A 13,363-nucleotide genomic window follows, 5' to 3' on the forward strand; every position below is an offset into this window, starting at 1 on the left:
GATCTGAAAGCAGCATTCGACTCTCTGCCGCACGCAATTCTTCTCGCTAAACTCGATAAGCTAGGAATTACCCGCTCGCTTGTACAGTGGCTTAAGTCTTACCTAACTAATCGCACATACATCGTGAAAATTGATAAGCACATGTCCAAAAAAATAGTCAGCAGCTCGGGTGTTGCTCAAGGAAGCAATATTGGCCCGCTTCTCTTCATATTGTTCATCAACGATGTTACCCCCCGGCAAACAATTCGGGTCAGTTTGTAGGTGAGGGGTATGTAGAAATCGTGCGAAAATGGGTGAAACTCGTGGGGGGGCAATCTCGCTCGGGCGAACTAGCCGTTTTGCTCGTTGCAGCGCATGCGCTGTGCTGTCTTTGAATGTGTGCGTGCGTAAAAGCGAGCGAAACGCCGCTGTGTCAAAAAATGTGTAAACAAACTCAGTTGGAGTTCAGAAAGTAAACATGCGCAATCCGCTTGGTTATGTGCAAAAAATCGTGAAATAATCTAAATATTCTTTATTTTGAACAGATCTTACTTATTACCGATATGTGCAGTGCCGTGGAAAAACAAAAATTGCTTCAAAAAAGCTGTGTGTGGCTGATACTCCAGCATCTTCCCAATATGTGTGTAAACAACGCCAAGAGTATTACTGTTTTGTGATCATCATATTTCATTCGAATTGCACATTACCGGGCAGAAAAAGGTAACGTATTGTTTTCCATACTACTGTGTTCATAGCAACGCCTGCTGTTATTTCATTTGCGCTAATATTACACCTTGTTTAACCTATTTTTTTCCTACCTCCACCCATAGCTTCAAGCAACCAATTTTGTTTCGGCTGTCTTCTTTCTTGCACGGCTAGGTCAACATATATTATACATATCGAAGAGGTAAGATTATACAACTCATATCTATGTATATACGCGTTACTAGCTGTTGCTAACATTTGTTGTTGTAGAACTTTCCTTCTACCTACCATAATGTCAATTGGTAAGGAGGGAAACATGTACCTAAATCATGTACCTAAATTACACAACAAATAAATGTAAACAATTCTTCATCCGATACCTACGATAGCATATACCAAATTCTACTATTCTATTCGTTGGTCGTTGGTTATATACATATGCAAATGTCGTTTTCGTGTTCATTCGGTTCGAGTTATCGCTACAATCGGTGTCTTTATCTGCGCGCGTGACAGTGTTACAAACTTCCTGAGTGAAAAAAATAGTGAACAAGTGTGTAGAGAATTTGTTCTAGCTTTGCGTTAACTATCAAGCAACTTACATACGTTTGCGATTAAGTGACGCAAATTGCTTACATTTCTCAAGTGCATTCCTTGTAGTAGTGTTCGAAGTGTAACAATGTCGGTCAAAAGAATGCGTCGAACCGGCCAAACCAGCAAGATTATCAAAGCTAATAACGCTAAACTAGAGGCAGAATTATTTGGCGAGAGCAGTTCATTCGGTGCTAACATCATTCCTGCAGCAACCACGTATGAAGGTAAGAACAAGATTGACTACATGAAAGCATATTTAATTGCAATATTAATATCCATCTTTTGCATTCCAGATCCGGAACCAATTAGCCATCATTCGTCATAGCCGATAAGCTCATCCAAATACGCGTTAGAGCTATCATCGCAGATTCACCAGCGCGTGCGTTCATAAAAGGTAAGTTAGAGAAGCATTTACATAATGTAATTTTCGCATAACTAGCACAGTATATTAATTATCTTTTTTGTTTTAGGTGTTGCATACTTCAATCATAAACATGGGTGCCAAAAATGTACAGTAGAAGGAAAACATCACAGTGCGGCACGTGTTTCCTATTTTCTGGATATCGACGTAGTGGAGTAACATAGCATGTAAATTATAATATGCGTCTATATCCATGTACTCAAGATAATTGGTTTTTAACGAAGGATTTATATATTGCTAAATATTGTAAGGCAGAAAAAATAGGATCAACGATTAACATTTATGGGACAGCATTTAACAAAATAACAGAAACTCATACATTCTTTTGTTCGCCTATGATGAAAGACATATATGAGGCAAATACAAGCGACCTTACCATAGAATCGATAGTTTTTTCACCAACAGATATCAAGTGTAAATTAGTAGCTATTAAAACGGACGACACGAACTATGTATTTGTACCTCTCATACAGACATTAGTTGAATGAATAACTGTAATATTTTGAATTATCAATTGTTATGTTATAATAAAAAGTAATATTGTAATTGTTTTCGAAAAAATAAATAATAATCACATATAATCTGGTGTATATTACATTGTATTTGCGGCAATCAGTATACTGATGAACCTTTCAATATTAAATATTTACTTTTATCACATACATAATTGACTTAGTTGTTTACGTGATTGTTTCAGGTTTTAGTCAGTGTTTAATTTATCACAGCTTGTGTTACTTTCGTATCACATTTTTTGTCATAATTTTATATGACAGCAGTCTTTCACGTGGCCGGATCGAACAACGTATCCCATTTGGATCGTTTTGCTATACGCAGGACGCAGCTACGAATAAAGTTAAGATAGTCAGAATTAAATATATACACTACTTAAACCTATGTTTGGTAAATATGAAAAAGGCAATACGACCGTTCTAATTAAAAAAAAAAAACAAAAATTAAAACGTTAAGAGACTACAAAAGGAAATATAAAAACTAAATAAAACTTAAACTAAATAATAACTTAAATATAAATTTACATAGTGCGTCTTGTGCGACTGAAAGTTTTTCTAATGCCTTGCATTGCTACTCTTTTAGGAGCATATGCAAGCTTTTTTTTATGTACATTTCTACGAAGTTTATATCTACTTCTACGCCCATGTGGTTTGTGGCTACATTTTTTAAAAATTGCATAGTATGTACATAGTTTTTGAAGGCTATTTTTCTTCCACCCGATCCGAGCCAGCTACACTTGGCTAAAAATTGTTTGTCGAACATTATATCCAACACTTCATGCAGTCGGCTTTTCGCGTTTTGGCTGGATAATTCAGCATCCGCACGCTGTATGAAGGTGTAAAACAAATTTTCATCTGTAAGATGCTCTTCAAACCTGTCCAGTGACTCTTCGTTGCTTATATATTGTATCGGGATGGTTTGAGCATTGCGTCGCACGCCTTTCATCGGGTGTATTGTGGCCGAAATTTCATTCACTATCGCAGCCGTTTGGGCGGTTCGGGCATCCAGTTTTAATAATAAACAGTGTGAACAAAAATCGTGCCCAGGACAAGTTGTTTTTGCTTTAACTAACTCTGTGTTCTTATTTACATTAATAGATACCGTGGACGGATGAATGCTGCTTGCTGACGACTGCTCTTCTTGAAATGTTGATCCCGGTGATGATGAAACACACGGTTCCGGTGTCATGCTTGGTGACGGCTGACGGAATCCTTGATGCACGACAGTCGTTTTTGCCGGTCGCGCAAAGTCATGCACGCATGAACCAGCAGCTGAAGCAACAGACGATTTCGGCGTCACACTTGTGGTCGCTAGTGGAACAACACGCACGGAACTAGCAGGCACAAGAATCATCCCACGTATCGCTTTCGTTGAGGGCTGCGATCCTCGCTTTTGTGCCATCGATCCTGCCGGACGCGTAGCGATATCCACGGAACCAGCATTGAGAGCAGTAGAAGATTCCGACGTCGCAGACGATCCTGCCGGCCGCGGAATGACACGCATGGAACCTGCAGCGGGAACAAATGCCGGTGCCGGCGTCGCACTAGTGGACGGCTGCGATCCTCGCTTTTGTTCCACCGATCCTGCCGGTCGCGTAGCGATATCCATGGAACCAGCATCGGGGGCAAAAGACGGTTCCGGCGTCGGTCTTGATGACGTTCGCGGTCCAAAAACACGGACAATTGCCCCTGTGGAGCATAATACAGCCGAAGGCAGTTGTTGCAGTGCAAAAAGGCACCCTTTCTTTGGTGGTTCCGACATTATATTTTGGCTGAAATAATCAATCGTTTTATTATTTTTTATGTAAGTATGATAATAATTTGATTCATTGTCATGCACTTAATCTTACTTACTTTTATTTATTTATTTTCCAGGTGAAACTGCAGTTTGAACTGTTTGAATGCTGAGTTGAACTTGAATGCTGCTTTGCGCTTTAAAATCTGAATGTTTATGTTTTCAGCTGTGAATTTCAATAAAGGGTAACAATCACACGCACAGTGCCACATTCATGCTAGATGACACGCACACACTGAAAGAAATCGCGGCGAAACAGCCAAGGGGCGAAATGGAAGAAATGGGCGAAAAGCTGTCGAAATTTGAAAATCGTCATAAAACGCGTCTAAGTGATGGCTTTTATGACGGATTTTTGCTTCGGGATTTTTCCCCCATTTCGCTCGATTTCTACATACCCCTGGCCTTCAGTCGTGCTAGCCGGGCCTCGCTTTACCGCCCAACAGTGTCAGTCTGTTTGCCGACGATGCAAAAAATTTTGCGCCTTTTCAAAACAGGTGATTGTATATTCCTGCAATACGGCATCGAAATCTTCTGTTCGTGGTTCAAGCGTAATGGACTGACTATCTACATCGAGAAATGCTTCTGTGTGTCTTTAAGTCGATGCAAGAGCCTAGTTACTGGTACCTACTTCATGGACGGCACCTGTAGCCAGAGGAAATCAATTACGTGGCGTGGTTATCCGGATGACTAACGAGTTCCGCAACCCCATGTGCATCAAAGCTGTCTACAACTGTATCGTTCGTTCGGTTCTGGAATATTAGTGCGTAGTCTGGAGCTCAACTACTGCTTCTTCAATAGCTCGACTTGAGGCGATTCAACGTAAGCTCCGGCGATATGCCCTACGCCTACTTCCCTGGCAGGATCGCAATAATCTTCCTCCGTATGCTGCGCGGTGCCATCTTCTAGGCCTTCAACCTCTTTCGGTTAGAAGACGTAATGCACAGTGCTCTTTCATCGCTGGATTGCTAAATGGCTCTATCGACTCTTCGCATTTGTTGCATCGAGTCGATATCTATGCACCATCCCGAACACTTAGGTCTAGAGAAACTCTACGGCTCGCTCAACCCCGTTCCAGCGCTGGTCGGTCTGACCCTATGTTCCGCATGTCGGCTGTCTTCAACACTGTTTCGGATTGCTTCGACTTCGACATCTCAACTCAGTGCTTCAAGGAACGTCTCTGGCTTTTGCAGTGGCCGTAGTGAATTGCAATACAAATCTTGTTTTTGTTAAGTTTTTTTTCATGAACTGTTACATCTTTATTAGGCCATACGGCACGTTGAAAACTAAAATAAACAATAATAATAATAATATCACGAATTAAATCTCTTGCTCGCAGCTACTGCTGGTGGGATGGCATAGACATGGATATTGAAAACCTGGCCAATGACTGTATTTACGCAAAAGCAAATCCACCCAAGATTTCATTTCATTGTTGGGAACAACCAACAGAACCTTTCCAAAGAATTCATGTGCATTATACTGGTCCATTCATGGGGTTTTACTACCTCATCTTAGCTAATGCGTATTCCAAATGGCCTTCAGAGTACGTAGTGAAGAGCATGACAACTGAGATAACAATTCGTTTATGTAGAGAGTTTTTCAGTGCATATGGACTTCCTTCTGTATTGGTGAGTCACAATGGTCCTCAATTTACTTCAGTGGACTTTGCACAATTTGCACAATAACCACAATATGCTAAATAATCTAAATGCTACTATAAACCAGCACAGCACCACCATCTGGTTATCTGGATCAAGTGGACAACGCGGAAGCTCGGGCTCGTTCTTCTGATCATGACCTTACAAGCGAGCGAACAATAAAATGTTGATCAATGAAAATTACCTCACGACTCATTATTATACGCATGTGTATACCGCTTATTACAGCACGAAACGAGCAGACACGTGTTTTTATTTATTTATTGATTATTACGGTTTGACGCCGTTCTGTCAGACGCGTGTTTTTGTGAGCAAAAATATTTTCAACTGTGATATCCGAACTGATATCTTTTCCTGCACTAAGGTTCTCCTCTCAACACTTATTAGCTGGGGAAGAAGGGAACATACGTGTGTTTCACTTTGGTTCACAGAAGCTGAGCTCGTGTCATTGTCCGTATGCTGCCAAGAGCTACTGAGGATAAAACAGCTGATGTTGTCTTAAGCGAGGATGATACAAATCGAACCGACGTGTGGGAAGATAACTAGTCGTGCATCAAAATAGTGGAATCAGACCGTATGGACCGTTCCAAACACATCGATTTACTAAGGAGTTGCGCCAGAAAGGGACCATCGAGCTTCGGTATTTATCAACTGATCGAATGACAGCCGACACCATGACGAAAATACTCGCGCGAGTCAAACTGGAGCAGCATCGAGCGGCGAATGGTGTCAAAGAGTAAAGGTGTCTTCGATGGACACATGAGCGACCTACCTGTGTGCAACCAAGCCAAATGGCAGATAAAACGTTCTTCTTTCCTATCTTTCTTCTCCTTCCTTACAGATGTAACATAGCCTACACATATATTTGGTACAAAGCGTCACCTCGTTGGTACAATAACTAATTTCCCGCGTGTTTTCAATCCATGCTAATAGAATTTGACCTAAATTTCAAGGCCGATTTGCGTTTCTAGTCGGCCGCCATCGATGCTCTGCTGAAGGGTAACAAAGCCTATCTGGTCGCTCTGTTCGAAGACACTCACCTGTGAGCTAATCATACCAAATGTGTAACTATCAGGCCGAAGAACATCCAGCTGGCGCTCCGTATACTCCTTAGTAATAATAATCTTAAACTTTTATCTTAAACTGTTTTAAACGCATCAGAATATGGCAAAAGGCATTAAAAACATCACTTTACTAAAGGCAGCGGTATAGTAAATAATAAAATAGTTAAACATAAATAATAGTAGTGACTGCGAAAATATGCAACACTCGTTGACTATCGTTCCAGTGAAGAAGGCTGGAGGCAGGGTCCGGCCATGTGATGATTATAAAATCACCATAAATCCAAAATTTCTTGTTGATGAACATCCTCTTCCGACTGTAGAAGAACTATTTGCTACCGTTGCGGGGGGAGAGAAATTCACAAAATTGGATTCATATCACGCCTATTTACAACTCGAAGTCCGACCAGGTGATAGGGATTTGCTTACCCTAAGTACACATTGAGGTCTATTTCGACCCACGCGACTCATGTATGGAGTCGCTTCCGCACCTGCAATTTTTTAGCGCCTGATAGAGAAAATTTTGCAAGGGATACCTGGTGTAACGGTTTTCATTGACGATATTCAAGTAACTGGTCCTGATACAAAGATACATTTGCTCAGACTCGAGGAAGTATTAAAAACATTAGCCAAGTATGGGTTGCGGATTAATAAAGAAAAGTGCGAGTTTTTCGCAGACCAGAAGACCAGACGCAGAATTGAACGTTGGGGTTACGTGGTCGATAGACGTGGAATCCATAAACTACGCGAAAAGATTGACGCTATACATTATATGCCCATTCCCCAAAACAAGGAACAAGTACGATCTTTTGTGGGACTAATTAATTGCTATGGTAGATTCTTTCCTAATCTCACTACAGTTTTCTACCCATTAAATAATCTACTTAAAGATGAAGTCCCTTTTAAGTGGAGTAGAGAATGTGAGAAGTCCTTCGCATTTGTAAAGAGTGAAATGCAATAGGATAGGTTCTTGGTGCACTAAGATCCAGCGCTTCCAGTAGTTTAAGCTACTGACGCATCACCCTATGGGGTCGGAGCGTTACTAAGCCCCGATGGGTATGCCTAGCATAAGCTGGTCCACAGCTGATCCTTCGTTCTCGCCAGCATACTCATCAATCACGCACTATGAACCAACTGCGCGCTCACTGGCCAACAACACCTTTGTGGATGGATGTTTCACTTGACGAAGCAGCATGTTCGTTCTCGTCCTTTATGCTGCAAGCCTTTATTGTATGCGTCCCAGTTCAGCGTCCTAAACCTAACCCCCCCTGGGCGAACCGCACCAGAACCGTCGATCGCGTGTCGATCTACTTTGACACGCACTCTTTATACTGCAGCTATAACAGGTTTCGATATGGCACATATTTGAGTAATATTCAGCGTAACCTCTGCAAGTGGCCTGACTCGTTTTGGCGCTTTTACAAGAGCAAAACAAAATCCACGCATACACCGAAATCTATTACGTACAAAGGAGCAACAAGTGCCAAAACTAATGAAATGTGCAATCTCTTCGCGGATCGCTTCGCAGATTGCTTTTCACCGGCCATGAATGATACCGATACCATTGATGCTGCTCTCGTCAACACTCCGGCTGGCGCAATTAACATGAGTACTCCTTTCATCGACAGTGAGATCGTTTTATCAGCCCTAATGCATCTAAAGCCCTCCTTCGCTCGTGGACCCGAAGGAATTCCTTCTACCGTGCTGAAACGCTGTCAAACGACAGTAGCACCTATCCTTGCAAAAATGTTCAATGCGTCGCTAGCCAATGGCTACTTTCCAAAAACATGGAGGAAATCTTAGATGGTTCCTATTTATAAAAAGGGCGACAGGACAGATGCCCTCAACTACCGGGGTATTGCATGTTTGTGTGCCATTGCCGAGGTGTTCGAACTAGTGTTATACAAAAATCTGCTATATGCATGCCGCAGCTACTTAAGCCCGTATCAGCATGGATTCGTGCCAAAAAAGTCGACTACCACGAACCTGGTAACCTACTGCCCTATGTAACTATGTAACCTATTGCCCTAGCCAAATTGATGCCGGAGCTCAAGTCGATGCAATTTTTACAGATCTGAAAGCAGCATTCGACTCTCTGCCGCACGCAATTCTTCTCGCTAAACTCGATAAGCTAGGAATTACCCGCTCGCTTGTACAGTGGCTTAAGTCTTACCTAACTAATCGCACATACATCGTGAAAATTGATAAGCACATGTCCAAAAAAATAGTCAGCAGCTCGGGTGTTGCTCAAGGAAGCAATATTGGCCCGCTTCTCTTCATATTGTTCATCAACGATGTTACCCCCCGGCAAACAATTCGGGTCAGTTTGTAGGTGAGGGGTATGTAGAAATCGTGCGAAAATGGGTGAAACTCGTGGGGGGGCAATCTCGCTCGGGCGAACTAGCCGTTTTGCTCGTTGCAGCGCATGCGCTGTGCTGTCTTTGAATGTGTGCGTGCGTAAAAGCGAGCGAAACGCCGCTGTGTCAAAAAATGTGTAAACAAACTCAGTTGGAGTTCAGAAAGTAAACATGCGCAATCCGCTTGGTTATGTGCAAAAAATCGTGAAATAATCTAAATATTCTTTATTTTGAACAGATCTTACTTATTACCGATATGTGCAGTGCCGTGGAAAAACAAAAATTGCTTCAAAAAAGCTGTGTGTGGCTGATACTCCAGCATCTTCCCAATATGTGTGTAAACAACGCCAAGAGTATTACTGTTTTGTGATCATCATATTTCATTCGAATTGCACATTACCGGGCAGAAAAAGGTAACGTATTGTTTTCCATACTACTGTGTTCATAGCAACGCCTGCTGTTATTTCATTTGCGCTAATATTACACCTTGTTTAACCTATTTTTTTCCTACCTCCACCCATAGCTTCAAGCAACCAATTTTGTTTCGGCTGTCTTCTTTCTTGCACGGCTAGGTCAACATATATTATACATATCGAAGAGGTAAGATTATACAACTCATATCTATGTATATACGCGTTACTAGCTGTTGCTAACATTTGTTGTTGTAGAACTTTCCTTCTACCTACCATAATGTCAATTGGTAAGGAGGGAAACATGTACCTAAATCATGTACCTAAATTACACAACAAATAAATGTAAACAATTCTTCATCCGATACCTACGATAGCATATACCAAATTCTACTATTCTATTCGTTGGTCGTTGGTTATATACATATGCAAATGTCGTTTTCGTGTTCATTCGGTTCGAGTTATCGCTACAATCGGTGTCTTTATCTGCGCGCGTGACAGTGTTACAAACTTCCTGAGTGAAAAAAATAGTGAACAAGTGTGTAGAGAATTTGTTCTAGCTTTGCGTTAACTATCAAGCAACTTACATACGTTTGCGATTAAGTGACGCAAATTGCTTACATTTCTCAAGTGCATTCCTTGTAGTAGTGTTCGAAGTGTAACAATGTCGGTCAAAAGAATGCGTCGAACCGGCCAAACCAGCAAGATTATCAAAGCTAATAACGCTAAACTAGAGGCAGAATTATTTGGCGAGAGCAGTTCATTCGGTGCTAACATCATTCCTGCAGCAACCACGTATGAAGGTAAGAACAAGATTGACTACATGAAAGCATATTTAATTGCAATATTAATATCCATCTTTTGCATTCCAGATCCGGAACCAATTAGCCATCATTCGTCATAGCCGATAAGCTCATCCAAATACGCGTTAGAGCTATCATCGCAGATTCACCAGCGCGTGCGTTCATAAAAGGTAAGTTAGAGAAGCATTTACATAATGTAATTTTCGCATAACTAGCACAGTGTATTAATTATCTTTTTTGTTTTAGGTGTTGCATACTTCAATCATAAACATGGGTGCCAAAAATGTACAGTAGAAGGAAAACATCACAGTGCGGCACGTGTTTCCTATTTTCTGGATATCGACGTAGTGGAGTAACATAGCATGTAAATTATAATATGCGTCTATATCCATGTACTCAAGATAATTGGTTTTTAACGAAGGATTTATATATTGCTAAATATTGTAAGGCAGAAAAAATAGGATCAACGATTAACATTTATGGGACAGCATTTAACAAAATAACAGAAACTCATACATTCTTTTGTTCGCCTATGATGAAAGACATATATGAGGCAAATACAAGCGACCTTACCATAGAATCGATAGTTTTTTCACCAACAGATATCAAGTGTAAATTAGTAGCTATTAAAACGGACGACACGAACTATGTATTTGTACCTCTCATACAGACATTAGTTGAATGAATAACTGTAATATTTTGAATTATCAATTGTTATGTTATAATAAAAAGTAATATTGTAATTGTTTTCGAAAAAATAAATAATAATCACATATAATCTGGTGTATATTACATTGTATTTGCGGCAATCAGTATACTGATGAACCTTTCAATATTAAATATTTACTTTTATCACATACATAATTGACTTAGTTGTTTACGTGATTGTTTCAGGTTTTAGTCAGTGTTTAATTTATCACAGCTTGTGTTACTTTCGTATCACATTTTTTGTCATAATTTTATATGACAGCAGTCTTTCACGTGGCCGGATCGAACAACGTATCCCATTTGGATCGTTTTGCTATACGCAGGACGCAGCTACGAATAAAGTTAAGATAGTCAGAATTAAATATATACACTACTTAAACCTATGTTTGGTAAATATGAAAAAGGCAATACGACCGTTCTAATTAAAAAAAAAAAACAAAAATTAAAACGTTAAGAGACTACAAAAGGAAATATAAAAACTAAATAAAACTTAAACTAAATAATAACTTAAATATAAATTTACATAGTGCGTCTTGTGCGACTGAAAGTTTTTCTAATGCCTTGCATTGCTACTCTTTTAGGAGCATATGCAAGCTTTTTTTTTATGTACATTTCTACGAAGTTTATATCTACTTCTACGCCCATGTGGTTTGTGGCTACATTTTTTAAAAATTGCATAGTATGTACATAGTTTTTGAAGGCTATTTTTCTTCCACCCGATCCGAGCCAGCTACACTTGGCTAAAAATTGTTTGTCGAACATTATATCCAACACTTCATGCAGTCGGCTTTTCGCGTTTTGGCTGGATAATTCAGCATCCGCACGCTGTATGAAGGTGTAAAACAAATTTTCATCTGTAAGATGCTCTTCAAACCTGTCCAGTGACTCTTCGTTGCTTATATATTGTATCGGGATGGTTTGAGCATTGCGTCGCACGCCTTTCATCGGGTGTATTGTGGCCGAAATTTCATTCACTATCGCAGCCGTTTGGGCGGTTCGGGCATCCAGTTTTAATAATAAACAGTGTGAACAAAAATCGTGCCCAGGACAAGTTGTTTTTGCTTTAACTAACTCTGTGTTCTTATTTACATTAATAGATACCGTGGACGGATGAATGCTGCTTGCTGACGACTGCTCTTCTTGAAATGTTGATCCCGGTGATGATGAAACACACGGTTCCGGTGTCATGCTTGGTGACGGCTGACGGAATCCTTGATGCACGACAGTCGTTTTTGCCGGTCGCGCAAAGTCATGCACGCATGAACCAGCAGCTGAAGCAACAGACGATTTCGGCGTCACACTTGTGGTCGCTAGTGGAACAACACGCACGGAACTAGCAGGCACAAGAATCATCCCACGTATCGCTTTCGTTGAGGGCTGCGATCCTCGCTTTTGTGCCATCGATCCTGCCGGACGCGTAGCGATATCCACGGAACCAGCATTGAGAGCAGTAGAAGATTCCGACGTCGCAGACGATCCTGCCGGCCGCGGAATGACACGCATGGAACCTGCAGCGGGAACAAATGCCGGTGCCGGCGTCGCACTAGTGGACGGCTGCGATCCTCGCTTTTGTTCCACCGATCCTGCCGGTCGCGTAGCGATATCCATGGAACCAGCATCGGGGGCAAAAGACGGTTCCGGCGTCGGTCTTGATGACGTTCGCGGTCCAAAAACACGGACAATTGCCCCTGTGGAGCATAATACAGCCGAAGGCAGTTGTTGCAGTGCAAAAAGGCACCCTTTCTTTGGTGGTTCCGACATTATATTTTGGCTGAAATAATCAATCGTTTTATTATTTTTTATGTAAGTATGATAATAATTTGATTCATTGTCATGCACTTAATCTTACTTACTTTTATTTATTTATTTTCCAGGTGAAACTGCAGTTTGAACTGTTTGAATGCTGAGTTGAACTTGAATGCTGCTTTGCGCTTTAAAATCTGAATGTTTATGTTTTCAGCTGTGAATTTCAATAAAGGGTAACAATCACACGCACAGTGCCACATTCATGCTAGATGACACGCACACACTGAAAGAAATCGCGGCGAAACAGCCAAGGGGCGAAATGGAAGAAATGGGCGAAAAGCTGTCGAAATTTGAAAATCGTCATAAAACGCGTCTAAGTGATGGCTTTTATGACGGATTTTTGCTTCGGGATTTTTCCCCCATTTCGCTCGATTTCTACATACCCCTGGCCTTCAGTCGTGCTAGCCGGGCCTCGCTTTACCGCCCAACAGTGTCAGTCTGTTTGCCGACGATGCAAAAAATTTTGCGCCTTTTCAAAACAGGTGATTGTATATTCCTGCAATACGGCATCGAAATCTTCTGTTCGTGGTTCAAGCGTAATGGACTGACTATCTACATCG

The 13,363-nt window shown here is 41.1% G+C and overlaps 2 protein-coding genes and 2 long non-coding RNA genes across 4 annotated transcripts; 2 read left to right on the plus strand and 2 right to left on the minus strand.

Annotated features, from left to right (window-relative positions):
• The first annotated feature begins 248 nt into the window (after positions 1–248).
• On the plus strand, positions 249–2,613 carry LOC118515197. The gene is made up of 4 exons (XR_004906980.1): positions 249–451; positions 525–699; positions 810–886; positions 2,394–2,613. It is a non-coding gene; the product is annotated as an uncharacterized LOC118515197 (long non-coding RNA).
• Positions 2,614–2,907: 294 nt separating this feature from the next.
• Positions 2,908–4,363, minus strand: LOC118515303 (endochitinase A-like). The gene is made up of 3 exons (XM_036061980.1): positions 4,060–4,363; positions 3,296–3,977; positions 2,908–2,946 (listed from the first exon to the last, which is right to left on the minus strand). Exons 2-3 carry the CDS (start codon positions 3,965–3,967, stop codon positions 2,908–2,910), a joined length of 711 nt encoding a protein of 236 aa, XP_035917873.1. The 5' UTR covers positions 3,968–3,977; positions 4,060–4,363.
• Positions 4,364–9,038: 4,675 nt separating this feature from the next.
• LOC118515184 lies at positions 9,039–11,403 on the plus strand. Its single transcript, XR_004906976.1, has 4 exons — positions 9,039–9,241; positions 9,315–9,489; positions 9,600–9,676; positions 11,184–11,403. It is a non-coding gene; the product is annotated as an uncharacterized LOC118515184 (long non-coding RNA).
• Positions 11,404–11,698: 295 nt separating this feature from the next.
• Positions 11,699–13,154, minus strand: LOC118515308 (endochitinase A-like). The gene is made up of 3 exons (XM_036061996.1): positions 12,851–13,154; positions 12,087–12,768; positions 11,699–11,737 (listed from the first exon to the last, which is right to left on the minus strand). Exons 2-3 carry the CDS (start codon positions 12,756–12,758, stop codon positions 11,699–11,701), a joined length of 711 nt encoding a protein of 236 aa, XP_035917889.1. The 5' UTR covers positions 12,759–12,768; positions 12,851–13,154.
• Between the last annotated feature and the right edge of the window lie 209 nt (positions 13,155–13,363).

The sequence above is a fragment of the Anopheles stephensi genome, chromosome X (assembly GCF_013141755.1).
Source record: "Anopheles stephensi strain Indian chromosome X, UCI_ANSTEP_V1.0, whole genome shotgun sequence".
Lineage (NCBI taxonomy): Eukaryota > Metazoa > Arthropoda > Insecta > Diptera > Culicidae > Anopheles > Anopheles stephensi.

Bases quoted from the DNA above. Each gene is read 5' to 3' on its own strand.
- LOC118515303 (XM_036061980.1), bottom strand. From the start codon at position 3,967: ATGTCGGAACCACCAAAGAAAGGGTGCCTTTTTGCACTGCAACAACTG. The intron at 2,947-3,295 runs GTAAATAAGAAC...AACAATTTTTAG, and splicing joins CGTCCACGGTATCTATTAAT to CCAAGTGTAGCTGGCTCGGA.
- LOC118515308 (XM_036061996.1), bottom strand. From the start codon at position 12,758: ATGTCGGAACCACCAAAGAAAGGGTGCCTTTTTGCACTGCAACAACTG. The intron at 11,738-12,086 runs GTAAATAAGAAC...AACAATTTTTAG, and splicing joins CGTCCACGGTATCTATTAAT to CCAAGTGTAGCTGGCTCGGA.